General features: G+C 36.9%; 2 protein-coding genes across 3 annotated transcripts; both read left to right on the forward strand.

Annotated features, from left to right (window-relative positions):
• Positions 8859-15970, forward strand: LOC109223887 (synaptotagmin-5). The gene is made up of 14 exons (XM_019388358.1): positions 8859-9387; positions 10053-10127; positions 10228-10335; positions 10570-10602; positions 10703-10792; positions 10888-11013; positions 11321-11464; positions 11672-12088; positions 12609-12743; positions 13754-13978; positions 14166-14441; positions 14619-14756; positions 15030-15335; positions 15437-15970. Exons 1-14 carry the CDS (start codon positions 9196-9198, stop codon positions 15662-15664), a joined length of 2493 nt encoding a protein of 830 aa, XP_019243903.1. The 5' UTR covers positions 8859-9195; the 3' UTR covers positions 15665-15970.
• On the forward strand, positions 19109-27305 carry LOC109223888 (CRM-domain containing factor CFM3, chloroplastic/mitochondrial). Of its 2 annotated transcripts, none has more exons than XM_019388360.1 (10): positions 19109-20068; positions 20832-21291; positions 21374-21504; positions 22472-22813; positions 23368-23524; positions 23624-23916; positions 24005-24064; positions 25586-25666; positions 25956-26127; positions 26692-27305. In XM_019388360.1, exons 1-9 carry the CDS (start codon positions 19205-19207, stop codon positions 26067-26069), a joined length of 2502 nt encoding a protein of 833 aa, XP_019243905.1. In that variant the 5' UTR covers positions 19109-19204; the 3' UTR covers positions 26070-26127; positions 26692-27305. The 2 variants fall into 2 exon arrangements, with proteins under 2 accessions (XP_019243905.1, XP_019243906.1); XM_019388361.1 differs by having other exon boundaries at positions 26816-27305.

Consider the following 27503-nt stretch of genomic DNA (forward strand, 5'->3'; position numbering starts at 1 on the left):
AAGAAGAAATTTGTGTTGCACAGGGCTAACTTTGGCGGCTTATATCTCGAAATCTATAAGTAATTGAGAGATGACCAGAACATGAAAGTTGTAGATTTTGGTTTCTAGTTTTCATAAATTAAACCATTTGTCATTTGGAGTTTTTTAAAAAACGTTATGACCATTATACTAGAGGTTATCTGAGAAGAGTTTGGGAATGACTTTCGAGAATTTTGTTCATGGCGAATGCGATCGCAGGCCCACGAACACGAAGAAGGGTTTCCTGGAAGTGTATAAGCTTGCAAAATGGGTTTGGCTCATTTCATCTCATTTCCTCCATGGGAGACGACCTAGAAGCGATTTTGGAGCTCGATCTTCATCATCTATGTCATATTTTGGAGTGTTGGGCATCTCTTCCGTCGTGGCGATATTGCAGGAGTGGGAACATCGCATAGAGATTGATACGGTGTTTGTATGTTGAAAGCAGGCCTGGTGGAAAATTTCGGATGTTGGAATTTGACTCTAAGGCTAATTTGACTAAACAAAAGGGGAATCTTCAGATTTGCTCGAGCAAATGTGCTCAACTGAGTTGTGGTAGCACGGGTAGGTGCACGAGGTGTTAAACAGTGATTTTAGAAGAGGCCGGCGCAATTCTTAGCACGTTCGAGGACAAACGTATGTTTAAGTGGGAGAGAATGTAACAACCCGACCGGTCATTTTGAGCTCTAGCGCGTTGCTCGGTAGTTTTAGGCCATGAGTAGCTTCACTTCAGACATTATGACTTGCACGCATGGGCGGAATTGAATTCGGGAAGTTCGGAGTTGATTTGGAAAGAAAATTCTCATTTCGGAAGTTTTAAGTTGAAAAAATTGACTAAGGTTTGATTTTTGAGTAAACGACCCCGGAATCGGGATTTGAAGGTTCCAACAGGTTCGTATGATGATTTTGGACTTGGGCATATGTCCGGATTGGGTTTTGGATTACCCGGGAGCGTTTCAGCGCCTATTGTAGAAGTTGGCATTTTGGAAGAATTTCATAAATTTGGGTTGCAGTGCATTTCTATGTTATTGATATCCGTTTGGGATTTTGAGTCTGGGAATAGCTCTGTATGGTGATTATGTTATTGGGAGCGCATCCGGAAGTGGATTCGGAGGTCCGTAGGTCATTTTGGGGTCATTTGGTGAAAGTTAGAAATTTGAAGGTTTTTGAGAAGTTTGACCGGAAGTGGACTTTTTGATATCGGGGTCGGATTCCAATTCCGGAAGTTGGAGTAGGTCCGTAATGTCGAATGTGACTTGTGTGCGAAATTTAAGGTCAATCAGGCGTGATTTGATAAGTTTCAATATCGAATGTAGAAGTTTGAAGTTCTAAAGTTCATTAAGCTTGAATTGGGGTGCGATTCATGATTTCGATGTTGTTTGATATGATTTGAGGCCTCAAGAAAGTTCGTGTCATGTTTTGGCAGGTTGGTGTGATTGGACGGGGTCCCGGGGGCCTCGGGTGTGTTTCGGATCATTTTGGGCTACTTTGGATGCTGATTTATTGATATTTGGTGTTGTTCATCGCGTTCGCGAAGAAGGATTTGGCTTTTGGGATTTTGTTCTTCGCGTTCGTGAAGAAGAAAATCTCTGTTGCACAGATCTGAATTCGGAGGCTCATATCTCGCAATCTATAAGGAATTTGGAGATGATCCAAAAACGAAAGTTGTAGCCCTTTGTGTCTAGTTTTCACTAAAGTAAACCATTTAGCATTTGGATTTGTGTACCAAAAGTTATTGCTGGTACACTACATGCTGTCCAGGAAGATGATGAAGAAATTTGTGTTGCACAGGGTTGTTTTTGGCGGCTTATATCTCGAAATCTATACGGAATTGGGAGATGACCAAAACATGAAAGTTGTAGATTTTGGTTTCTAGTTTTCATAAAGTGAAACCATTTGTAATTTGGAGTTTCTACAAAAAGTTATGACCATTATACTAGAGGTTGTCTGAGAAGAGTTTGGGAACGGCTTTCGAGAATTTTGTTCATCGCGATCGCGATGGGAGGCCTGCGAATGCGAAGAAGGGTTTCTTGGCAGTGTATAAGCTTGCAAAAATGGGTTTGGCTCATTTCATCTCATTTCCTCCATGGGAGATGACCTAGGAGCGATTTTGGAGCTCCATCTTCATCATCTATGTCAAGTTTTGGAGCGTTGGGCATAGGTTTGAGTCGTCGGAAGGGCTTGGGAGCCGGTTATGGAACTTCGGAGTGAGGTAAGTCTCCTTTCTAACCTTTTAAGAGGGAATTAACCTCATAGGTGAAATAAATTATTATGTGCTTCTATTTGTGGGGGCTACGTACGCATGAGGTGACGAGAGTCCATATGTAGTTACTAGCTATGCCTATGTCCGGTAGTTTTAGGCTTACATCATGCCTTGTTGATATTGTTGTTGATTTATGTTTATTGTTTGCCTTGAGAAGAAGCGAGATTGAGTTAGCTTATTAAATATTTTTGAAAGGAGTCGAAATTGAGGAAAAGTTGGGAACTTAAATGTTTTCATTTGAAATTCATAATTTAAAAAGAATTGAGGAATACTTTAATAACTTAAGAAATCTATTTGTAACCGCGTCGCACGTATGATCCGTGAGCGGGGTAATTCCTTAAACTTATATTTGACCGTATCGTAAGTATGATTCGCGAGCGGGGAAATCCTTTAAATTTTAGTTGACCGCGTCGCAAGTATGATTCGCGAGCGGGGTAACTCCTTCTACTACTCTAATGGGAGCGGGCCGATCGCCTCTGCAGGTTAATAGATGCATCTATTGTTCGCGCCGTTCGACCCTCGGTAGTGCACAATTTACTTTTATGTTGGACCGAGCCGTAAGCCTCGGCATTTCCTCTATATATATTATCCTCATGGAATCATGCGTAAAAATTTGGCAAGAAGCCAATGTATTTGAGGGTTTTTCCCTGATTTGAATTATGACAACATTTTTGATGAAATCCACTGTATCTATATATATGCTCCGATTACGGAGGGAACTTGCTAGTTAAGAGCTTGAGTAAATTGTAAAGAGAGGAATTGTACCACGTATTTTATACTTGTTTGTTTTATATAATTACTCTGTTTCATATTTATTCACTTCCTTACTGCACCTGATATTATTGGACCACTAGTAAGTGTCGAAGTCGACCCCTCGTCACTACTTTTTCGAGGTTAGACTGGATACTTACTTTGTACTTATTTTCGTACTCATACTACACTTCGTTACATTTTGTTGTACATGCACATGTATGTCTAGTGGCCTCGTGGGCGCGACGGCATGATTGATACGGAGACTTAGGTGAGCTGCATCTTATGAGACGATCCGCAGCCAACAGAGTCTCCTTCAGAGTATTTGTATTTTCTTTTCTGTCCAATTTGTATTCCCGGCAGTTATTGTTTTTTATTTTATTTCTTAGTAATTGCTCATGTACTTGTGACACCGGGTTCTGGGGTGATGATAGGATATTCACTAATGAAATGGTAAATATTTTTATTTATTTTGCAAAGTTTATTTGTTACTAGTGAAATTGAAGGAAACTTTATGATTTCAAAAATAGAAAAAGAGAATTTAATTAACTATTTAGTGTTGGCTAGCCTGACAACGGTGTCCGACGCCATCACGATCTTTAATGGATTTTTTATCGTGACCACATGGTATCAGAGCACTAGGTTTACTTAGGTCTCACGAGTCATGAGCAAGTCTAATAGAGTCTTGCGGATCGGTACGGAGACGTCTCTACTTATCTTCGAGAGGCTACAAGGCTGTTAGGATGATGTTTGGCTATAATTCCATATTTTTAGTGCATTACTTACTTTACATTTTGATGTTTTAATGCTAAATTGTATTATATTTATGCCTAATTGAGTTTGAGCTTTAATCGTTAGTGTCTTGCACTAACTGTGCGTTCTATGCCTTGTAGGAGTGATTCCGAGCTATATAGATGTTATGGAATGAATTCAAGTGATTTGGAGCTTTAAAGTTTGAGTAAAAGTTCAAGGACTTAAGCCGGGATCGTGTTTGGGGGTCAACGGATGATAGTTAGAGCGAACGAAGACTCCAGTAGGCATATTGCACACTGTCTAGTAAAATAGATATAACTTTTTTCTCAGAACTCCATTTTAGCTCCACAATATATGGTTGGAAAGCTAACTCAAAGGGATACAACTTTCATGTTTTACGTTTTTCTAAATTTAGAACGTAATAGGGTGAAAAATGCGCGAAGCTAGCGCGAAGTCGCGCTAGTTAAGGAGCTGGAGGCAGAATGTCAAGGAATATGCGCGAAGTCATGCGCGAAGGATGCGCGAGCTCGCGCTAGTCATCCGGGAAAAATGTCCTTTTTCACATTGGAGAAGGTATAATTGTTTGGGCCTAACCCTACTTGGTATATATACATGGAAAAACGGTATTTTGAAGGAGGAGGACGTTTTTGAGAGGAAAACACAAGCACAGAGCCGCCGTGGAGGCCGGGTTTCATCTTTTCTTCCACCAAACTTAGTAATTTTTATATTTCTTTGTATGATTTGTTGTTTTGCTACCATGTCTATGTGGAGCTAATCTTCACGTTCTAGGGTTGTGGTTCTTTCATGACTATTGTTATTCGGATATTGATTTTGATTTCTTAGTTTATCATATTGGTTTATTTATTCAATCCTGCACTTAATTATTTGATTGCTTGATCACCAATTAAATACAATCTACGAATCTAGAGTTGAACTCGAAAGTGGAAATTCTAGATTGCATATAGGATTGAGTAGAGCAAGTTCTTGAACCTGGGCCTCGGGGAACGGATTCGCGGTTAGGATAGACATATACCTAATTGCCTTGCTTGGTTGATTTACAGGAATTATAAATGCGTTCTTGTTGATTCTAATTCCATAGACATATAGGAGTTAGGTTAGCTTGAATAGGCGAGTAAGAACTCGACAGATTCTTATGAGCAATATTAACCCTGTCAACCAATAAACTAGATAAATTAGTTAGTTAATTCAATTGAAGAATACAATAGGAATGTTAGATAGCCCATACCCCTAGATCGTTTTTATTACATTGATATCATAAAAATCTGCTCTTTCTCTGTCCAAAGTTCATTATTTGTTTTTATTTATTTCAATTAGTTTAGAATCAAATACTTCTTGGTTTAATTCTTGTATAGATAATTAGGATAGTCTAATTTAATTTATAGTTAATCACAAGTCCTCGTGGGATCGACATCCGACTTTTAGTCACTTTATTACTTGACGACCGCGTATACTTGCGTGTGCGTTTGGCCGCAACAAGTTTTTGGCGCTGTTGCCGGTGACTTAGAAATTAACTAGTCTACTAGGTTAGATTTTTACTTTTTGTCTATTCAAGTTTCTTTTTATTTTTATCTTAGTTTAATATTTTATTATCTTCGTTGACATGGCTTCTTGGAATGAGAATTGGTCGAATATTGGTTATTCTTATTATGATGATCTTTGTCCATATTGTGGAGGACCTCACTGGTGGAAAAATTGTCAGAATGTTTCCGGGAGCGAGTTATGCGCACAATCTCAATCCTTTGAGTGGAATATTTGTCATATATGTGGTGGTCAAGATGACCATTGGGATGGTTGTCCTAATTTTTATTATCCTTCTCAGAGCTCTTATTATGATCTTTCTTATAATATTTGTGAGTTTGATAGGGGCAATGAAGTACAGGATATGGAACGTGATGCATATTTTAGGGATATTCTGAGGCAAGTAGCAGAGCAACATGATGAACTTAGAAAAGATATGAAAAGAATGAGGGCAGCAATCACAAGAATGAAGGCCAGTTGGGAAGAATTAAATGAAGAGAGCGAGCACCAACAAGAGGAAAATTTTAAAAAAGAGGAGATTTTGAGTCAAACTTGGCTGGTGGAACAAGCTGAAAGATTGGAAATATATGAGGCTCAACGTGAGAATATTACAGATGGGATACAAGACCTAATAGAAGGAAGAGCTAAACTGGGACATGAGATCGAAAAATTTGGCACTGCTATTCACGACTTGGATGTAGATATGAGTGCAAAGGTTGATGCATGCCCAACAATTTAGTGATAAGTTGTGTGAAGCTGAAAAAGATCTTCTAGACCAAATTGAGGAGCTAAAACGAGAATACCAATTATTAGACCAAAATATTATTAATGATGCCAAGGTTGATGAAGAGTGCAAAATTGAGGATGTCAAAAATAATACAATTTTGGAGTTAGAGCGTATTGGACCTCATTCTAAATATTTTTCAACATTGTGTTTGGTTGGTGACATGGGAATTGATACATTCGAGCATATAGAGGAGTCAATGGATGAGGAACAAAGTGTTTATATTCTGAAATTTGCGATGCCAAGGAGACAAAACGACATTCCTCACTTAAGGGCCAAGAAGTGCAAGATGCGATATCTATTGCTTGGTTCCTTTATTTTCACACCACCGCCTCATGAACGTGACAGAAAAATTGATGCAAAATTGGGGGCGCAATTTATATCCTCAAAGTGGAAGGAAAAGTGGTGAAAGTGATGACGTCGTGTCGCGACGTTAAATCAAGCGCTTGTTGGGAGGCAACCCAGCTTTACAGCTTTCTTTTATTTTTATTTATTTTTGTTTATTTTATTTTTCTATCTTTGTAGCGTTTTTTTGTAGGATAGTCTAATTTAGTTAATAGTTGATCATAAGTCCTCGTGAGTTCGACATCCGACTTTTAGTCACTTTATTACTTGACGACCGCGTATACTTGCGTGTGCGTTTGGCCGCAACATAGGAGCCCTTCTTGATTCCTCATCGTGCGGTTTGATTCCTTTGAGGCTTATGCCTTTGTTTCTTTCCTACTCAATCTTATGCGACGTGAAGCGCTTGCTATCAATCGAGAATTGAGAAATTATAATGGTACTACAGATGTGGTGCGGGATGTTCCTCCCTGCGTATTTGATTGGGCTATTGTCGTCGCCTTGCGGAAGGCCGTTTTCTCGTTTCAGCTCAGTGTCAGTATTTCCTAAGGTTTTGAGATTTGGCATTAATTGTTATGACGATTCGTCTGTTGCTATCGTGCAGCATTGGTATAATGGTAGGGTGTTTGTTTATGTGTTAAAGCAGTGAATGACTTGGAAGGATTTTTACTCAATGCAAGATTGAAGGTTCAGAAATTAAAAGAACTTTTAAGAGATAATGCCACGCATATACAGTAAATTGATGTTTAAATTGTTGTTCACAGCAGCTTAACTTAACAATAGATACTTAATGTCGACAGTTATAATGTTAAAAACTAATGTGCCCCACATGCTAAAAGACAAGAGTGTCTCTGTCGGACATAATGAGGAGTAATACAACTTGGCTAAATGAAGGAACTTGCATTATATGCGCATCTAACTACAAAGGTGTGGAGTTAAATTTTACAAATTTTGTCTTTATTATCACACTCCAAGATTGTTTGTTCACGCTGGCAGAAAAGATAGCATCGTTTATAAAATGAATGTAAACAACTTTTAGCTAACTTTATCAATGCAAGCACTTCTAATAAGAATTGCATCCCACCTACAATACCAAAATTAAAGTTAAACTATATTATAATTGTATTTTTTTTAAGTAGCAATCGTTATCCAATGAGGAAAAAATTGCTACTATATTTATCTTCTTGAGTAAATCATGTTTCGCTATCTAGACTTTAAGGCGATTATTTTTATTGAAATGATACTTTAAGGGGTATTTCTTGAAATAAATAACTTCAAAATAATATTTTAAAACTAAAAAGGGAAAGAAACCTTGATCCAAAACCTTGGAAATTTTAGTACTGTCAGAAAATAAGCAAAAATATAGGAAAAAGGGCCACACAGTACTCTTGCGATTCTCACGGCAAAAATATAGGGAAAAAGGGATTACTCACAGTGCTCTTACTCATATTTACCGGACAAAATAAACTAAAAACGGTTTATCCCATACTCCCTCCGGTCCAAAATAAGTGATTTTTTGGCCTTTTTCTTGTGGTCCAAAATAAGTGATTTTTCTAAATTTCAAGAATGAATCAATTATTTTTTCCTACATTGTCCTTGGAGTAAATAGTGTTGGAATATGTGTTACGAGTGTTTATGTGAGATAGTAAAGATTAATATGGTCAATTCTATTGCTAATTAATGCTAAAAGGTGGATTTCTTAATCTGTGTGAAAATATCCAAAAAATCACTTATTTTGGACCGGAGGGAGTACCGTTTAAGGTCCCACTAAATTCAGATAGAAAAATCCCACATTAAGGATAAAATTCAAGAATGAATACTTAGCACTCCACTAATTATTTATCAGAAAATTTATTTTGAGACTGATTAAATTTGAATTGTAAAGTCCCATATTGAGGATAAAAATCTTTTCATAAGAAAGATGACTCCATCCTCCCGTAACTTGTACCCGAAACTGTTAGTTAAGAATGAATGAATACTTATCAAAACTCATTCCCTTGAAAATTATAAGTATTGTGCATCAAGATAAATATTTTCTTTTATGCATATATTGTATATCCCTTGATTTTTCTACGAGTTTATTTCTTTATATCTTTTTAATAAAAATTCGGACTCCACACCACTTTTTCATATTCCCTCCGTTTCATATTAAATGAACTACTTTCCTTTTTTGTCTGTTCCAAAATAAATGACACATTTCTAAATTTGGAAATAATTCAACTTTAAACTCCTCATTTTAGCCATTTTATCCTTAATTATAACCACACAAAAGTCATGGCCCCACAAAACTTTACCCCTTAAGCTTTTAAGACCACAAATTTCAAAAGTCAGTTTTTTTTTTCTCATTTAATTTGAAAGGGAGGTATTAGTAATTAATTATTTACCAACGTGTAAAGTTCTTGAAGTAGCATGTCCAAGGCGACTCAGTTGACTTGGACTTTTCTTCTTGGTTTCCATCTTGTAGCTTAGTCTCCATTTTGGACAGAGAAAAGGCGCAAAAACTAAGTCTTTGAGCCGTCTCTCTGAATTCCCTCTGCTTTCTTAACGGATTCAATAGGGGTATATGTTCTTCAGTTATTTTCCTTTCTTATTCCCAAGTCAATAAAAAAAAATTCTCATTTCTCTGTTTTGTGAAACAAGTGAAAAAGACAAGTTGAATTTTCTTGGAATGCGGTAAAAAAGCTAAAGTTGATCAAGTGCAGTATTGCTATTGAGAATTTGGGTACTGTAGTTGCATAGTATTTAGATGGTGAAGAAAAAGAGAGCAAGTTGTTTGGATGTGAGACAAGCTATGGATTTCTTGAATCAGTTGTTAGCTGATAAACCAATTCTTCCATTTGTAATTCCAATATTTTTAGTTGTTTGGGGGATAGAGAAGTGGATTTTCTCTCTCACTAATTGGGTTCCTCTTGCCGTAGCTGTCTGGGCAGTTTTTCAGGTTAACACTTCTCTCTTATTTGCCTTCACTTGATTGGTTTAATTTGGGATGTGAATTTCTTCAGCTATATTGATCTTTAACAAATTCTTGGATCTATACGGAATGAAGTATTATATTTTCCTGGTGACATATTGCTTGATCTTTTTTTGTTTATTTTTCTTCAGATGTCATCTGTGTTTTTGTACTTTCATATCTCCACCGACAAGCAAACTTTTATTTTTTTTTGAGTTATTTCTAAATCAATGTGTAGAAGATCGTTATTTCCATGTTGCAGTAAGATTTTATCAAAATATCTGCTATTAAAATCCTCTTCAGTGTTGGTAATGTGATGGCTTTTTATTAGTTAATGTTATCAGCTTGGCAATATTCTGCTTAGTGTCTTTTTTCCAAGAATGTAAAAAGGTCAGCGCGGTGCTCTAAGCTCTCCGTATGCGCGGGTCCGGGGAAAGGCCGGACCACAAGGGTCTATTGTACGCAACCTTACCCTGCATTCTGCAAGAGGTTGTTTCCACGGCTCGAACCCATGATCTCCTGGTCACATGGCAGCAACTTTACTAGTTACGCCAAGACTCTCCTTCCTCTCCAAGAATGTGTGTCCTATTATAGTTTGAATAGAGACAAAGGTATATAAGGCTCTAATCAAGCACCAACTTTTCTATTTGCAGTATGGAAGTTACCAGCGCAAAATTCTTGCAGAAGACTTGAATAAGAAATGGATGCAAGTGTTGCTGGAGACATCAGTAATTTCATTGCCATTTTCTTTGCCACACTTTCCTGAATGAGTTAGGTTAATGCGTTACGCTTATTTTGCTCATTCTCTTTTCTTTTTGCCTTCTACAGCCAACAACCCCTTTGGAGCAGTGTGAGTGGCTGAATAAGCTATTAATTGAAATTTGGCCTACTTATATGAGCCCAAGGCTTTCTTTGAGGTTCTCTTCTATTGTTGAGGTAAATTACTTTGTTTTGTACCTATCTCTGTATGTGCAGGTGCTTGCATTTTGCTCAACAAGCAGTGGAATCTTAACTGATGCGTAGTTGAGTGTTGATGGAAAAAGTGGATAGGATAAATATAATGCATATGTGATGCTCCATGATGACACTGCTTTTCTTTTTGCACAGACTTAAGTTTCTGTTCTGTTATCTAAATATTTGCCTTTTCTTCTTTTAATTGTTATGACGCAGAGACGCATGAAACAACGAAAACCAAAGTTGATTGTGAGTTTTCTTGTCTTCCCTTCATATGACGATTGGTACTAGAAGTACTAAATGTTGCCTAAATTACAAGAACTGATAGCTCATTTGATCATGATTGTAGGAAAAGATTGAATTACTAGAATTTTCACTTGGTTCTAAACCTCCGCTCTTAGGGCTTCGTGGGATACGGTGGTCAACTTCCGGTGATCAGGTTTGGTTCTAACTTTCTTTTCTTTCCTTTTTCTTTTCCCTTTGTTTACAAAAAATGGATAAGATCTGTATTCTGACTATTACCTTTATGGGCAGCGAATTGTGCATCTTGGTTTTGACTGGGACACTACCGATATCAGTATCATGTTGCTTGCCAAGTTGGGAAAGCCATTAATGGGGACTGCTCGCATAGTTATTAACAGTATCCACATCAAGGGTGATGTACGTACATTTTTACCTTTTCAGCCTCTTGGAAATATATAAGTTCAGCTAAAAGAATGATAATTATGCAAGTACTTCATTTAGTTAATTTTTTGTGGGTATTTATCGTTCCATAAGCCTACAACTATACCATAAATATTTACCTTCTACACCTCGATTTAGGGCAGAAGTGGAGTAGCTTTGCTCAAACAGCTCTGCTTCAAAAGAATTTACTTAAGGGTCATATTTCATTCTTAAAGTTCTGCTGTTTCCTTTGCTACTAGAATTACTGCTGTGAATTAACAGTTCTTTACTTCAACTGTTACAGCTCCGCTTAGTGCCAGTTCTAGATGGAAGAGCATTTTTATACTCATTTGTGGCACCTCCGGAGGTTAGGATAGGCGTTGCATTTGGAAGTGGTGGAAGCCAATCTCTTCCAGCAACTGAGCTGCCAGGTGTTTCTGCATGGCTGGTATGCGACTGATTTATTACAATATGACATCTTGCTTCCCGAACCCCAACTGGGCAGTAAAGTTTCTAATCTTAACCACACATATCCCATTACAATCACTAAAGCTTATCGCTTCTACGTTATTGACCTTTCCCTCTATCCTCAGTTTACAGAAGTATTCTGATTCGTTACTAGTAAGTTAATTATTTTGCTTATTTTATTTCACAGGTTAAACTTGTTAATGACTCCTTATCTAAGAGGATGGTTGAACCTCGCCGTAATTGTTTTTCTTTGCCTGCGGTAAATTTATTCAAAAGGGCTGTCGCTGGTGTACTCTCAGTGACTGTGATGTCTGCCAGCAAATTGTCAAGAAGTAACCTGAGGAGTAGCCCTTCCAGGAAACAAAGCTCATCGACAGATGGTTATGTGGAAAATCTCCATGATTACAAGGATTTGCGGACATTTGTCGAGGTTGAACTTGAAGAATTAACCAGGAAAACAGATGTCAGACCAGGATCCTGCCCTAGATGGGACTCAAAGTTCAATATGACTCTACATGAGGATGCAGGAACAATTAGGTTCAATTTATTTGAATGTACTCCTGGCAGTGTGAAGTATGACTATCTGACAAGCTGTGAAATAAAGGTGAATCTATGTAAATTAATATGCTACAACCCATGCTTTATATATTAAAGTCTGTTCCATGACTTGTTTATGGGTATGTATCTCATGCAAGTTTGTTTAAGTATCCTATACAAGTGTGTCCAGTGTTTTGCTAATTTTTAGTGTACTCTGGAGGATCTACATGACTTACCCACACCCTTATCACACTCGTCGTACACGGGTATATTTGGGCAAATGAAGGTCCGTGTGACATAGTATCAAAATAATTTCAAGGTTGACTTGAATGTCATAGCATGACGGGTAAAAGTTGGGATGATAGTGCATCCAATTTAGGGACGTAGTTGTTGTTAGTCAATTCCAATTAAAGATCAGTGACATCTTTTTCTTGTTTCTATCTTCCAACATAAACTATGAATTAGCAGCAAGGAGTGAGCCTTACTGCATTAATTTTTCAGTTCGCTCATTTTACGGGCTGAAACATTTATTGGTTCTCTATCACTCTGTAGTGGCATTTGACACGTGATATGGCTTTATGAAACAGATGAGATATGTTGCAGATGATTCAACAATATTTTGGGCGGCGGGAGCTGTCTCCGCTGCTATAGCCAGGCGTGCTGAGTTTTGTGGTAAAGAAATTGAAATGACGGTTCCATTTGAGGGGATTAATTCAGGAGAGGTAGGAATCTAGTTTTAAACTATGGTATTTTATAAAATTGCAGCCCCCATAATTCTCCTTACACTATACTTTGGCTTCGTTTGAGCTTCCACATCTGCAAATTGTGTAGTTGATAATGATAATGCAAAAAACATAACACAGAACGGTATTATTCACAATCTTATCATCATAAACATGGTGCATTTCAATTTGTATCCTTTCGTGGTATCATAGATTCTTTTGGACCGTCAGAGGCAGGACACTTGTAGTAAAATATGGATTGTCTTATCCTGCTTACAGCTCTGAAAGTTCAAGTCAATGTCTAGTTAGAACGATTAAACTTCCTAAATGAGACAGGACTATTGAAAGTCAAAGAGAATATTATTAGTGCTGTGTCATATTTAAAGAATACCGAGAAATGGGAAACTTTCCTTGGCATAAAATTTTCGTATTTAATGTAGTCTATGATTTCCCAATTTCATGTAATGTACGTCCTCTTGTATTGTTCAACTTCAACTCGGTAAGTGTTTTTCCCCTCTTTTTATATGGTATTAGAACTTGATGATCTTGGAAGAGAATCAATTCTCAAAATTTGTAATTGACACAGTAGGATTAGGAACTTAGCATAGAATTTCCGTATTTTATTTAGTCTAAATTTTCCTTTTTCCATGTACCCTCTACTCCTACACGGAGCCGTCTTGCATGCGTTGTTCAAATCTAGTCAAGAAAAGTCCTTCCCCTTTATTTCTCTTTCCAGAAGGACCTTAACAAGTCGAGTTTCCCGTTCATTCTGTCTGTTTCTCTTCAACCAATAATAATACTTAGGTTATATGTACCACATAACTAGTTCTTTGTCCTGCTTCTAGCGAACAACTTCTCTTCACATGTGAGACTGGCTTATTAGGATATGCTCCACTGGAAGTAGAAGGATTGAAATGACAAAGAAAGTGATGTTCATTCTTTGTGTTTTTATTTGGTGTAGATACGGAGTTATGTAGTACTAATTTCTTTGTTTTAAATGATTGTTTCAGTTGACAGTGAAACTCATCTTGAAGGAATGGCAATTCGCTGATGGTTCAGATAGCTCGAACGGTTTACCTATCAGCTCTCAGCATTCACTCAATGGTACATCAAGTTTTCTACCTAGAACAGGAAGAAAAATCTCTGTGACAATAGTTGAAGGAAAGGACCTTCCATCAAAAGATAAATTTGGAAAGCCTGGTTCTGGCTGTTACGTAAAATTCCAGTACGGGAAGGTATGTCTCTTTTTTCCTCACAGAACTCGTCACTTGAAATATCATTTCTCCAAAACTAAATTCCTGTGTATGTGCTTGATTGATGCCTTTCATGAATTGTTTTAGATATGGAGTACTAAAGCTCTTTTAATAATACAATACAAGGGAGCTTGAGGGAATATGTAGTGATCCTTAAACTTTTTCTCAGGCTCTGAAGAAAACGAGAACTGTTTCACATACTTCAGATCCTACCTGGAATCAGAAGTTTGAATTTGATGAAATAAGTGGTGGTGAATATCTGAAGATAAAGTGCTTCATTGAGGAGATGTTTGGAGATGAGAACATTGGTAGTGCACGAGTAAGCTTAGAAGGACTTATAGAGGGGTCCCCGAGGGACGTGTGGATTCCTCTCGAGAAAGTGAATTCTGGAGAATTGCGGCTCCAGATAGAAGCAATCAGAGTTGATGACTATGAAGGATCCAAGGTATTCTCGATCATAGCTGTTATTGGTCATTTAGTAATTTAATGAGGAAATGATGAGAAAGAAGGCATTTCAGATTAATATGAGAAAAAAAAACCCCGAGAGTAAAAGGAAAACGATACACTTACATGCTCATGTTCTTGATTATGATGCCACTTTCCTTCTGACTGGTGTTTTTAGGGTTCAAATGGTAGTTCTTCCAATGGTTGGGTTGAAGTTGCTCTCATTGAGGCAAAAGACCTTGTTGCTGCTGATCTCCGAGGAACCAGTGATCCTTATGTGAGGGTACAATATGGCAATTTGAAGAGAAGAACTAAGGTTAGAATTTAGAGAGAATGCTTTTTGTCGTTTTCTTTTCACACTTCTATTATTTGCTGAAGGTTTTTTGTTTCATGCTGAAGCTAGTGTTGCAAACAAACTGTATCATCAAATATAGACCTTTTTGGAATTGTTGAAACTTATTCGGAAACCATTACTGCAAAATACTAGAGCTGCAAAGAGAATAGGAGAGTGGAAATGGCTATCTCTGGTCTATATTGAAAAATATGAATGTTTAACAGGATTTTTCTATCCATCCTGGATTCTTTGCAGGTTATGTACAAAACTTTGCATCCTCAATGGCACCAGACATTAGAATTTCCCGATGATGGGAGTCCCCTAGAGTTGCATGTTAAGGACCACAACCATTTACTGCCAACAGCAAGCATAGGTGATTGTGTTGTTGAGTACCAAAGGTTGCCTCCAAATCAAATGTTTGACAAGTGGATACCACTTCAAAATGTGAAGAAGGGAGAGATCCATATTCAAGTCACACGCAAAGTTCCTGATCTAGAAAAGAAAACAAGCGTAGATTCTGAGTCCTCAGTGACCAAAGCACGCCGCCAAATTTCTAACCAGGTAAGAGCAGGTCCCTACGTCATTACATTCAGTCGATTACTTGACACCAAATTCTTCAACACTTTGCTGACATATTTACTGTTGATGATGGATTCTATCAGATGAAGCAAATGATGATCAAGTTCCAGTCGTTTATAGAAGACGATGATCTCGAAGGACTTTCAGCATCGTTGCACGAAATGGAAAGCCTACACGACTCCCAAGAGGAGTTTATGGTCCAGCTTGAGACTGAACAAACACTTTTGCTCAACAAGATAAATGAACTTGGCCAGGAAATCATTAATTCATCACCTTCCTATGCTTTGGGTAGAAGACCTACTTTCCCTTGAAAAAACTGCAATCCCATTGTTTTCCTTTTTGTTAATATACAATATATGATTTTTCCACTAGATAGGTCATAGGGTCCATATCAATCTTGTTGAATTTTTCAAGCTGTAAAATTGATTATCGTGTATATTAACTGGAAGGGAAATACCTTCACACGCCTTCAAAATGAAACCAGTGGCTTCAGACATAGAACAGCAGGCTAACTTTTTGTAATTGTAATGCAGAAGCATAAATGTCAGTTCTCTGTTCTGGTTGATAAAAACGTTACGTTTGTATATATAAGGAGTCAGAATTGCATTTTTCTTCCACCATAAGGAGTCAGAATTACATTTTTCTTCCACCATATATTTCAATTCAGTGGATGCTCAGCTTGCTTTTTATTCTATATTCCAGAATTAGCCCAAGTTCTTCGAAAAAATATTCATAAATAAGCTTCTTTCAGAATCGAGCAGACTAGCCACTTTTCAGCCATCTAATTGAAATATAGCCACTATCATGGAGTTTTAAATTTTACCTAGGGGTGCTTATCGGGCGGATAATTAAGCTTAATGGTTCGGCTTATCGGTTATCAGATTACAAATGTAGTAATCCGCTAGCCATCCAGTAAGAAAACGGGCGGATTGGAATCGGATTGACAATTATCAGACGGTTATCGGGCGGTTTATCGGCTAAACCAAATAGAAAATTTTTGAACAATCAATACCAAACGGCCAAATGTATAGTTCAAGCTGTCTCTGTTAGTTGTAGTAGCTTTTCCTGATTAGAGGCTACAGTTAGACGACAGTTCTATTGAGAATTAGAAATTAGAGATTTAGCCATTTAGGTTTTAATAGTACTTTATATACATAGGGGTAAAAGTATAAATATAAAGATTCTTAACGGTTAACGTTTTACTCGATAAGAAAATTGAGTAATCCGCCCCCAAACCGTTAAGCCGTTAATTATAAAATCTCAACCCATTCACCATCCATTACTCCGATAATCCGAAGCCAATAAGCCATCGGCTCGATTTGGTTAATAGTTTCGGTTCGATTTTGAACATCCCTTATTTTACCAGTAGAACTCTATGACAATCATTGTTACAAAAATAACCAGTCAGATTCACTATTTACTTTTTCTAGCCGGTATACATAGATTATATATTGATTATACACAGTTATGCGCATATTATACATATATTATACATCTTCCAGCTATTTTTAGTTTAAGAAGTTATATGGAGGACTATTTGGTTAATTCTTCAAATTTTTGAAACTCCATAACAATAGCTATTTTTTCAATTACATGGCTGAAAAGTGGTTATTTGTGAATTTTATCCCATCTTAAACAGTCCACATTGAGTTTTCTGGGCCCAGTAATTGGGTTTATACTAGAGACTTTTTCCTTCCTATACCATATATAAAACCTTATTATCAAAAATGTGGATAGTTTTATATTTACCCGCCATGTTCACAGTTTTTCTACAATTATTATACCATTCATTAAATACTAATTACAATACCAAATATTAACTAGGACATTCCTTTTAGCTAAATCAGTTGGCTAATACTACCGGCGGAATTAGCTTTTTTACCCGTTTGCAATAAATTTCTGATCTTTAGTGGTTGAAACTTCATCTTCTATTATCACTTCTCCTAATATTTGCAGATCCACTTCGTCATGTAAAATTTGAAACAAACTGTTGGCTAATACTAGTGACGGGTTTCATTTATCTACGAAATCATTAGTAATTTGCCAGATCATTAATACAGAAAATTATCCAAATATCATATATATATCCGACTTCTCTCTACATCTCTTTCTATTTCTCAATCGCAAATTTCAGTAATACAAAGCAAATGAAAAGAGAGCAGCAATTCCACCATTGACAGCCATTAAAAAGTTTGAAAGCTTTGAATTCAAATTTGGGTTTTCAAAAATCATTATTTGTTTGGATTGGGTGTTGTTGAAAATAATCGGGAATATGGTTTGGAGTTTATATCTCAATTTTGAGGGGTTTTGGTGAAATTAGACTTGGTTTTGACTGAATTTCAGATTGAAACTCGAAGAAGAAGAAGAAGAAGAAGAAGAAGAAGAAGAAGAAGAAGAAGAAGAAGAAGAAGAAGAAGACATATTGCAGAAATTGTAGGTTATTTGTATTCTGATTGTAGATACTTTATTTTCTGTTTTCACAAATAAAAAACGGCTAAAACTTCTACAAATCTTCTGAAAAAACGCAATTATGTCAAAAATCTCAATTATGCTACAACTGAATGGGAATTGGGATATAAAAATTCAATGTACCCAGTTTGTAGATATTTTGTAGATAAATTGTAGATTATTTGTATTCTGATTGTAGATGCTTTGTTTTCTGTTTTCACAAATCAAAAACGACTAAAACTTCTACATATCTTCTGCAAAAAACGCAATTATGTCGAAAATTCCATTTATAAGATTGGACGAATCTTTATGATTTAAGAAGAACAAATATTGAAATAACACATGGAGTTAAGTTAAAGTTTGTGACAACTTGTACAATCTTCAATGCAAAAGAAGAGTGTCCAGCTAGTGGAAGCCTGAGAACAACAGATTTTGCATATCTGAATGAATTTAACTAAAACATCCTTCAACTCCAACCCGAAAGAATTGCCTTCTGGATATTCTACACAACTGAAACGTAAAACAATGCTCATTCTGGAAGTCGAGGAATCAATTTCTGAACTGATTTATCTTAATGCCCAGCATTACTCTGGCAGTGGATGAAGTTTATCTTAATTTAATAAGCAACATCATTTCCGTGTTAGCCCCAAAATTAAAATAAATTGGTAAAAACAGAGGCAAGTTAACACACAACGTTTAGCCCCAATTGTTGGTATTAATCTAGCCTCCTGGCGCAGAGTTCTTCGAGCAAACCAGATTTCACATTCATAAATGCACATTATCGATCTCGTCTTCTAGTACGAAATTCTGTCCTTCTTCCTCTTTGAAATTCCTCACCATATCTATAGCTGATGCATTTGGATCACCTAAATATTCATCCTCTTCATCGAACAACGAATGTGTCAAATCCGGATACTTATCATCATAATCATACTTTTTGCCGTTGCTCAATACTTTATGTTTAATAACAGTACATAAACGTGAGTGAGAGTGAGGGTTTGGGAGAGAGAAACGTGGGAGGGGTAGGATATACGGTACCTTGAATTAAGGAGGGATATACGGTGCATTAATTGTATCCTTAAAATACACTATGGTATAGAATTGATAATTTGATATACTAAATGTAATTATATCAAACCTTAAATATTGAGGTTAATAAGGTTTCCTATATGGTATAGGAATATAAAAATTCCTTTATACTTTGCGGGCCGATATGGCAGGACTTGGATCAAAGAGGAGAGAATCACTTGGGTCGGGTCATTATGATTCGGAGACTGACGTGTACATATGACTCCGCTAAAATATCCGAATAGATATCTTATCGTCAAGCTCTGCCAACTGAAGCCATTTTTTCCCACTACTATGAAGCTAATCGGAAGAAGAAGAAACTGAATTCATTGAAAATGGCCTTGTCGACGGCGAAATTCACAGAATTGCCACCACATTTGTTCTCCTCGTTTTCTCGTCCTTCTACTCGACCTGCATTCTCTCTTTTCCTTAAACCCTTCTCATCTCTTCGCCGCACCGGCGGCAACACCAGAACCAACTACAGGGAGCATCGGAAACCCTACAGAGATTCAAATTCCAGTTCTACCCCTGTGAATTCCAAGCCAAACAAATCTCACTCTTCTACTTGGCTAAATAAATGGCCCAACACATCTCCTCCAGTAGAACATTCGTCCAATTCTAGAACCTTCGATTCCAACACAGAAACTAAATATTTCGACGAGAACACTAGTAGAGTAGGGACCACCGCCATAGAGAGGATTGTACTCCGTTTGAGAAACTTAGGATTAGGCTCTGACGATGAAGATGAAAATGAAGAAGAGGAAAATTCGAATTTGAATTCTAGTTCGGCAGTGCCGAGTAACGGCGAAGAAGAGAAATTAGGGGATTTATTGAAGAGAGATTGGGTTCGACCGGATATGATATTGGGAGAGAGTGATGATGATGAAGGAGATGATACATTGTTGCCGTGGGAACGGAGTGTGGAGGATGGAGAGGTGGTGGTGGAGGAGCAGAGGGGAGGGAAGAGGAGGACAGTGAAGGCACCAACATTGGCTGAGCTAACAATTGAGGATGAGGAATTGAGGAGGCTGAGGAGAAATGGTATGACTTTGAGAGAAAGGGTTAGTGTACCTAAGGCTGGGATTACAGGAGCAGTGTTGGAGAAGATACACGATGCGTGGAGGAAGAATGAGCTGGTTAGGCTCAAGTTTCATGAGGTTTTGGCTCATGATATGAGGACTGGCCACGAGATTGTTGAGGTTGGTGCACTTGGCTTTACCCTCATAGCATTATGTTGACCCATTTTATGCAAAGTACTTTCCTTTTTTAGGTTGTTCAGACAAGAATCACACCTTTTTATATTTAGAAACAATTTAACTTTAAACTTTCCATTTTAACTTTAATGAGATGATTTATAACCACTCAAATGTCTGTGGCATGTTTAACCACAAGTTTAAAAGTCCGACATTCTTTCTTAAACTCTGCAACTAGTCAAACGCCGCCTGATAAAATGGGACAGGGGAGTATTTGTTACTATTTGTCTTTCTTTCTTTTGGCATGAGTTCATTTGACTCTTTAAATATTTCCAGAACTTGTGTCCAAAAGATTGCTTGCATATTTTGTTCTTCATATATTGTCCTAGTGCTGGCCAAGATTACATTCTATGGATCACTTATTAAACTAAAGCGCCAACCAGATTAGATAACACTTCTGAAGCAATAATAGGAATCATCATTACGATGAAGAAAGAGCTTTATTCATATGTCCATTACTTTTCAAAGTAATGACTGCCATTCTCCATAAAGATTCATAGATGTAGAGTTACTTGAGTTTGTTTGAAAATACAATTATTATCTTGCTAACAATTAAAAAAATACAATCATTATCTTGTTAAAGATAAATAGTACAATTTTCGAGCAATTATCCAGTAAATATTGCAAGCAATTATCGTCATTTGTAATTTACCTAAATATTGTATTGAAAAGGTGCAGTGGGCTAACTTCTTTTTTTCCCGGTTGTCAGCGTCGAACAGGAGGGCTTGTGATATGGAGGGCTGGGAGCGTTATGGTGGTGTATCGAGGAAGTAACTATGAGGGGCCTTCTTCGAGATCTCGATCCGTGAATGAGAACGGCAATGCTCTCTTTGTTCCTGATGTTTCCTCTGACAAATCTATTGCAAAAGACATCAAAAGCTCTAATCCAGTTATTGAAAATCGTAATCAAGTTCATCCTCATCGTGTCCAAAGCATGACTGAGGAGGAAGCAGAATTCAATAGGCTATTAGATGGTTTAGGCCCACGTTATGAGGATTGGTGGGGTACGGGGGTACTTCCTGTTGATGCCGATTTGCTCCCCCAGACAATTCCTGGCTATAAAACACCTTTCCGGCTTCTTCCTACTGGAATGAGATCACGCCTAACAAATGCAGAAATGACTAATTTACGGAAAATTGCTAAATCACTTCCTTGTCATTTTGCTCTCGGTAAATTTCAACCCTCTAACTACCGTTACTGTTTTTGTTTTTAGTGTGACAATATAGGTTATCTTCCTGTTGTCCATTTTAGGGAGAAATAGAAATCATCAAGGGCTGGCTGCTGCTATAATCAAGCTTTGGGAGAAAAGTTTAGTTGTTAAAATTGCAGTCAAACGTGGAATTCAGAATACAAACAACAAGCTGATGGCTGAGGAGTTAAAGGTGTGTTAGAATGTTTTGATATGATTTTGTCCCAAATAAAAAGAAATAGAAAAGAATGTCTTGATATGTTAGTTGCTTCTGTTTGTGACTTCTTTGATTCTTTGTGCATGAATTTGGAAGTACTATTTATCTTCGTCAGAGAGGATTCCAATTTCATGAAATTAGGTCCTAAGGCTGTTAGTCATATCACCCCAAGTTTCATGTTTACAAGTTAATACTTCTAGAGAAAGTACTGGCTCCCATCTGATTAAAAAAAGGAGAATCGGCTTCCACTTTGTGTTCTCCATTTCCTTTTCCATTCTGCAGACACCACTAATTTAGTTCTAGAAAAAAATAAGAAAAAGCTGATCCTGTTTATGTGAACCAGAAAAGTCGTCTGGAAGAGACGTTACAGAACTGAGACATCTTAGGTATAACTCCTGCGGACCTGCCACTTCTGAAGTTCCGTATTTAGCCCATCATGGCTTGATACTTGACTTGACTGTACAGATTTTTTCGCCCACAAAGCTCACGCTCCTTATCCTGTCTTATGTGATCTTGTGACACATCTTAAGCTTCACACTACAAAGTGTTTCAGTAATCACCAATGAGTTATGGGTGTGCCCTATTTTGGAATCACATATCAACTGATATCAATTACACAGTGATGTGATAATAGGAATATTGATACTTCTTAAAATTATTGCTTCTCTATAGTTGAAGTTCATATCAGATATAAAGCTTCATTTGTCCCTTTTTTTGCCGCAGACGTAGAGCTTTTACGAGAATTCTTGTATTGTATGGATGGAAAGACTGGTTTGTTCGTAAATTAGAGAAACTTTGTAAAAGAAAGGGGGGGGGGGGGGGTATATGTATTGTAGAATAGGGGTGTAAAAAGTACACCTCACTGAGCAGCACATAATACTTGTATGCCTTTGAAATTGGAGATCTGTTTAGTATTAGTGCTAACATTTCAGCTGTAACTCAGAAATTAACAGGGGGAGTCCTACTTCTGAGAAACAAATATTACATTATCTTTTATCGAGGAAAGGATTTCCTCCCACCTACTGTTGCGGCTGCTTTAGCAGAAAGGCAAGAGATAACAAAACAGATCCAAGATGTTGAAGAGAAAACGCGGAGCGGGCCTGCTGAAGCAGCACCGTTGGCCACAGATGCACAGGCTGTTGCTGGTACTTTAGCAGAATTTTATGAGGCTCAGGCTCGGTGGGGAAGAGAAATATCTGACGAAGAACGTGAGAAAATGTTAAAAGAAGCAGCTAGAGCTAAGATTGCTAGAGTAGTCAAGCGGCTTGAACATAAACTTGAGCTTGTAAGTATATCTTCTCACCGCTAATCTGAAAGCATATCTCTTGAATGATAGCGCTTCTAAAAGTTTCCTCACATTAGTTTTTTTTCATGATAACCCATTGCCTTTATTGCAGTTTATCTTATCATTCTGTTTGAAAATGGTTGTGTTTTTTTAAATCCGTCAGATTTCCTTTTTATTATTGAAGAAAAAAAATTTGGTGCAATCTAGGAGTGTGGTACTATCTAGCTATCGGAAAGTTTCAACTGGTGAGCTATAGAATTCTTTAGATTTGCTGTCTGTCATTCTTCACTATGCCCTCATATTTTATAGGCTTTTGTTTTTCCAAAAAGTTCTTTGCTTTTTAATATTTTTGGACTCTCTTGAGATTCATATTTTTCTTCATTCTTCTTTTCCCCTAAATGTTTTGCTCTTCTGAAAATGTCTTGCCAAATTTAATTTCTTTTAGTTATTTCCTTAATCTTGTTTCCACGTTATTTTTACCTAGCCTTGTCTCAATTTTCATTTTGCCATTCCTTTGTCTATTAAGTAGTCGTTTTTATGTGATGTGTGAACAGTCCCAGGCGAAGAAGCTTAAAGCAGAGAAAATTTTAGCTAAGATTGTGGACTCCTGGATTCCTGCTGGTCCTTCTGATGACCTGGAAACAATAACAGAGGAGGAAAGGGTCATGTACCGTAGAGTTGGATTAAGAATGAAGTCATACCTGCCTCTTGGTGAGTTTTCGTTGTTCTTGGACGTAACAAAAACTGTGGTCAATCTGTTGATTACATCCTGTTTTTAACTGAGAACTCATGTATATGCTTACCTACCAGGTATTCGTGGCGTCTTTGATGGTGTTATTGAGAACATGCATCTGCATTGGAAACACAGAGAACTTGTAAAGTTAATATCTAAGGAAAAGGAACTTGCTTTTGTTGAAGAAACAGCTAGACTTTTGGAATATGAAAGTGGTGGGATTCTAGTGGCAATAGATAGAGTGCCAAAAGGTTATGCTCTTATTTTCTACCGCGGGAAGAACTATAGGCGGCCAATCAGCCTCAGGCCAAGGAACCTTCTGACAAAAGCAAAAGCACTAAAACGTAGAGTGGCACTACAGCGTTACGAGGTTTTTCATCTTATACATGTCAGCTGTCCCATTAAACAATGATGTTATCTCACCTTTTACTGATAATCTGCTTGTTTCTGTCTTGTAGGCTCTCAGTCAGCATATGACCGAGCTGGAGACATCGATAGAGCAAACGAAAAGGCAAATTGTAAGACAAAATCTGAGCTTGGGTTATGCGTTCATGTAGTACAGTTTGCTAATATACCCTTTGTTACCATTTGTCATGTTACCATTCACTCTGCTTCCTCTTGATTTGGGCTCTTTAGTTATTGTGCCTATGTGTCAGATATGAACTTATAAATTCACGTATCTTTGATTACTTATAGTCCCAACTCCAACAGATGGTCCAATTCTTCATGCTTCATTTCTTGGTGTTTATTTTTTGATTTCCACATTGAGCTGCAAATTCTAACAGTTTGTTTGAAATAAATACTCCCTCCATTTCATATTAGATGAGGTAGTTTGACTCGGCACGGAGTTTAAGAAAAAAGAAGAAGACTTTTGAAACTTGTGGTCTTAAAAGCTTAAGGGGTAAAAGGTTTGTGGGGCCATGACATTTGTGTGGCTATAAAAGCTTCTCATTAAGGGTAAATGGGTAAAATGAAAGAGTTTAAAGTTGAATTATTTCCAAATTGAGAAATGTATCATTTGTTTTGGAACAGACTAAAAAGGAAAGTACCTCATTTAATATGAAACAGAGGGAGTACCTGATTTATAATTAAATGGTTTTCTTCATATAAAAAAATCCCCCATTCCGTAAACATTTCAGGAGGCTTCTGACTACAACTCTATTAGCTTTTCAAAAAGATTAACGGATCCATTCTTATAGTTATAGGTGCATAATCCTCCTTGTGTGTTTCTACTATCCACCATACAAACATTGCCAAACTAAACTTAAAGTGGGATCAGAGTGTTTTACATTAGTCATATTTCAAAGGCCAATGATCATGCATAGCAGGAAGATATTCTTAAAACCATATTCTATATTCCAACATTAATAATTCGTATAAATTACCATGTAGTAGTTTTTGCAGAGAAATATAGTTCTAAATATTATAAGATAAAACAAATGTTCCCAAATTAAGATTGCCATCTCTTAGAAGACCAAATCCTAATGTGCGGAAGTTGACTAAACTTAGATGGAGTTAAAAATTTCAGTTCAGAATCTTTTAGAGATGCAACAAAGAAGTCTAAGTCTGATCTTTGTAAACCACAATTCCTAAAGAAGATCACATCTGAGGGATTTTCATTCATCATCGTCTTGATAACATCATAACACCCAATTTTATATACTAACTGGATCTTTTCATAGCATTGGTTACATATCTCTGGAATTCAAACTGTAGGCAAGTCTGAATTCATCTTCTCCCAGTTTTACTTTGTCATCAGTGGGATATTGATTACCTTATTAAGAAAAAGATCACTGAAATATTTCATATCTGTTAAGTACCAGCGGGACTAGTTAATGTTCGTCAAGAGAGGCTCTTGAAGGTGCGAAAAATAGTCTCTGGAAAAACTGAGGTTGCTTTGTGAATTAAATTTGCTTTTTGTGTAACATATTTGCAGCTACACTGTGTTCACCCGTATTTTTGAAGTTCAAAGTGTGTATTTCAAGTTTTCAACTATCTATACATTTTAGATAACTGATCTTCTTCTTGTATGTCCACAGGGTGATGTTGGTAATGCAGACATCAATAATAGCAACTTGGAGGCACTTGATCAGTTCAATCATGCCTCAGAATTTTCCCAAGTGAGTTTACAACGATTTCTCTGGCTGTCTAGGAAAAATCTTGGAAGTTTCTTATATGATAGTCAAGAACTGTCTTTAACTGACCACTTTGCGGGGCTTCGTCTTGTCCTAACTGTTAATAGTTCCTTGAAGTGAAGGGAGTGACGGGGTCCTCCCTCAGGGGAGGAATGGTGAACTTTTTTATTTCAGGATTTAGGATCAAAATAACGAAATACTTGCCAGAAGAAAAGATCAAATTATAATGATTGTGAAAATATTCATATTAACTTGCTTTTTATTATGTGTGCAGAGTGAAGATGAAACTTCATCGCTGGAGTCTGATGGTGACGAGGATGAAGATCCTGAATGGGAAAATGATGACGATTCAGAATACTCCAGTCTCGAGGACAATGAGACAGGATAACATTTCATGGCTAATTCTTTATGAGGAACTGCGTTATCATGGCCATAGTCCTATTGAGGTAATCGTACCGTCTTATGCCTTCATTATTAAAACTATGCTTAAAAGCTCTTATTCTTAGAACAATAAATACTTATTCAATATGACTTTATAAAACCTGTATATTATTCTACCGAATGTAAAAGGAAAAAGAAATGGTAGGAAGCGAAGTGATTGGAACTAGTTTGCTAGGGCACTTCTCACCGGGAAAAGTGTAATGGTTCAACAAACTTGAAAGAACAAGGAAACTATTTTTCGCAATCAATTCTAGATGCCGCTAGCAACACGAAATGTCTCAACTACTTGTTTGTATTTAAAACTTCATAATGCCCGTCATAACATTCTTATTGCTCTTTAGAATTGGTTCAAGCGTTGAATAAACTAGAATTGGTTCAAGCATTGAATAAACTACATGGTTTTACTATTCGAAATGAATATACTGGTCAAATTTTTTCCAAAGAAGCCTAGTATGTGCAAACTACTTAGTTTAAGTTTTTGCGATACGCACTTAAAGTTCACTACACTTTTTAACCAATGGTATGCTAACAGTAGCATTAACTTCCAGTACCTACTTTTGTATTTGCAGATACACTGCAAATGACAAAGAAACACATTAACTAAAAGTGATAAGAACTACTGCTGGGTGCTACAACTCCCAACTACAACAACTGTATGTTCTTATTGACCAAGTATGATACTGTATCTTTCAGCCACAACAATCATCTTTCTGAGGTTTTGGATCATAATCTGAGGTTAATAAATCTCCCAAGTATTTGCTTATGGCCATTGATGGAGCCTTTGGATCACTGGTCGATTCAAAATTTGGAAGGGCGTCTCACTTGCAATTCATCCAAGCTCAACTGGCCCGAATTGTACATTGGCGGATTAGCTGGAGGTCTTGTCTGCTGGTGCCAGACTTTACTATCAACTCATAGCTTTGGACCTTTGGTGAACATTGTAATGAGTGTAGATGTAATTGCTTTGTCAATCATTCTTTTTGGTTCTTCCAGTTTTTGTAATTTCTTTGCTGAATCATAGAGAAAACGATGAGAAGGATGCATCACATATCAAGGAAAAAAAAGAAGAGGAAAACTGAAAAAATAACAAGAATAAGGGTGTGTTTGGTATGAAGGAAAATGTTTTCCATGGAAATATTTTCCTTGTAAATATTTTCATGGAAAATGAGTGGTTTTATATTTATTTTCCCTTGTTTGATTAGTGAGTGAAAAAAAAATTTCGGAAAATATTTTTTAGTGTTTGGTTAAAAAGTAGAAATATATTTTTTTAGGAAAATATATTTTTATGCTACTCTACTCACCTCCTCCCCTCAAGTCCACATGTTTCCTCTAAGGATACAGTGAAATTTAACCACGTCAAACATTATTAGCCTGTTTGGTC

The sequence above is a fragment of the Nicotiana attenuata genome, chromosome 3 (assembly GCF_001879085.1).
Source record: "Nicotiana attenuata strain UT chromosome 3, NIATTr2, whole genome shotgun sequence".
NCBI classification, from domain to species: Eukaryota; Viridiplantae; Streptophyta; class Magnoliopsida; order Solanales; family Solanaceae; genus Nicotiana; species Nicotiana attenuata.

Coding starts and splice junctions, on each gene's coding strand:
- LOC109223887 (XM_019388358.1), top strand. CDS start 9,196: ATGGTGAAGAAAAAGAGAGCAAGTTGTTTGGATGTGAGACAAGCTATG. Junction 9,388..10,052: donor CTGTCTGGGCAGTTTTTCAG/GTTAACACTTCT, acceptor TTCTATTTGCAG/TATGGAAGTTACCAGCGCAA. Junction 12,744..13,753: donor AGGGGATTAATTCAGGAGAG/GTAGGAATCTAG, acceptor TGATTGTTTCAG/TTGACAGTGAAACTCATCTT.
- LOC109223888 (XM_019388360.1), top strand. CDS start 19,205: ATGGCCTTGTCGACGGCGAAATTCACAGAATTGCCACCACATTTGTTC. Junction 21,505..22,471: donor TGATGGCTGAGGAGTTAAAG/GTGTGTTAGAAT, acceptor GCTGTAACTCAG/AAATTAACAGGGGGAGTCCT. Junction 22,814..23,367: donor TTGAACATAAACTTGAGCTT/GTAAGTATATCT, acceptor ATGTGTGAACAG/TCCCAGGCGAAGAAGCTTAA.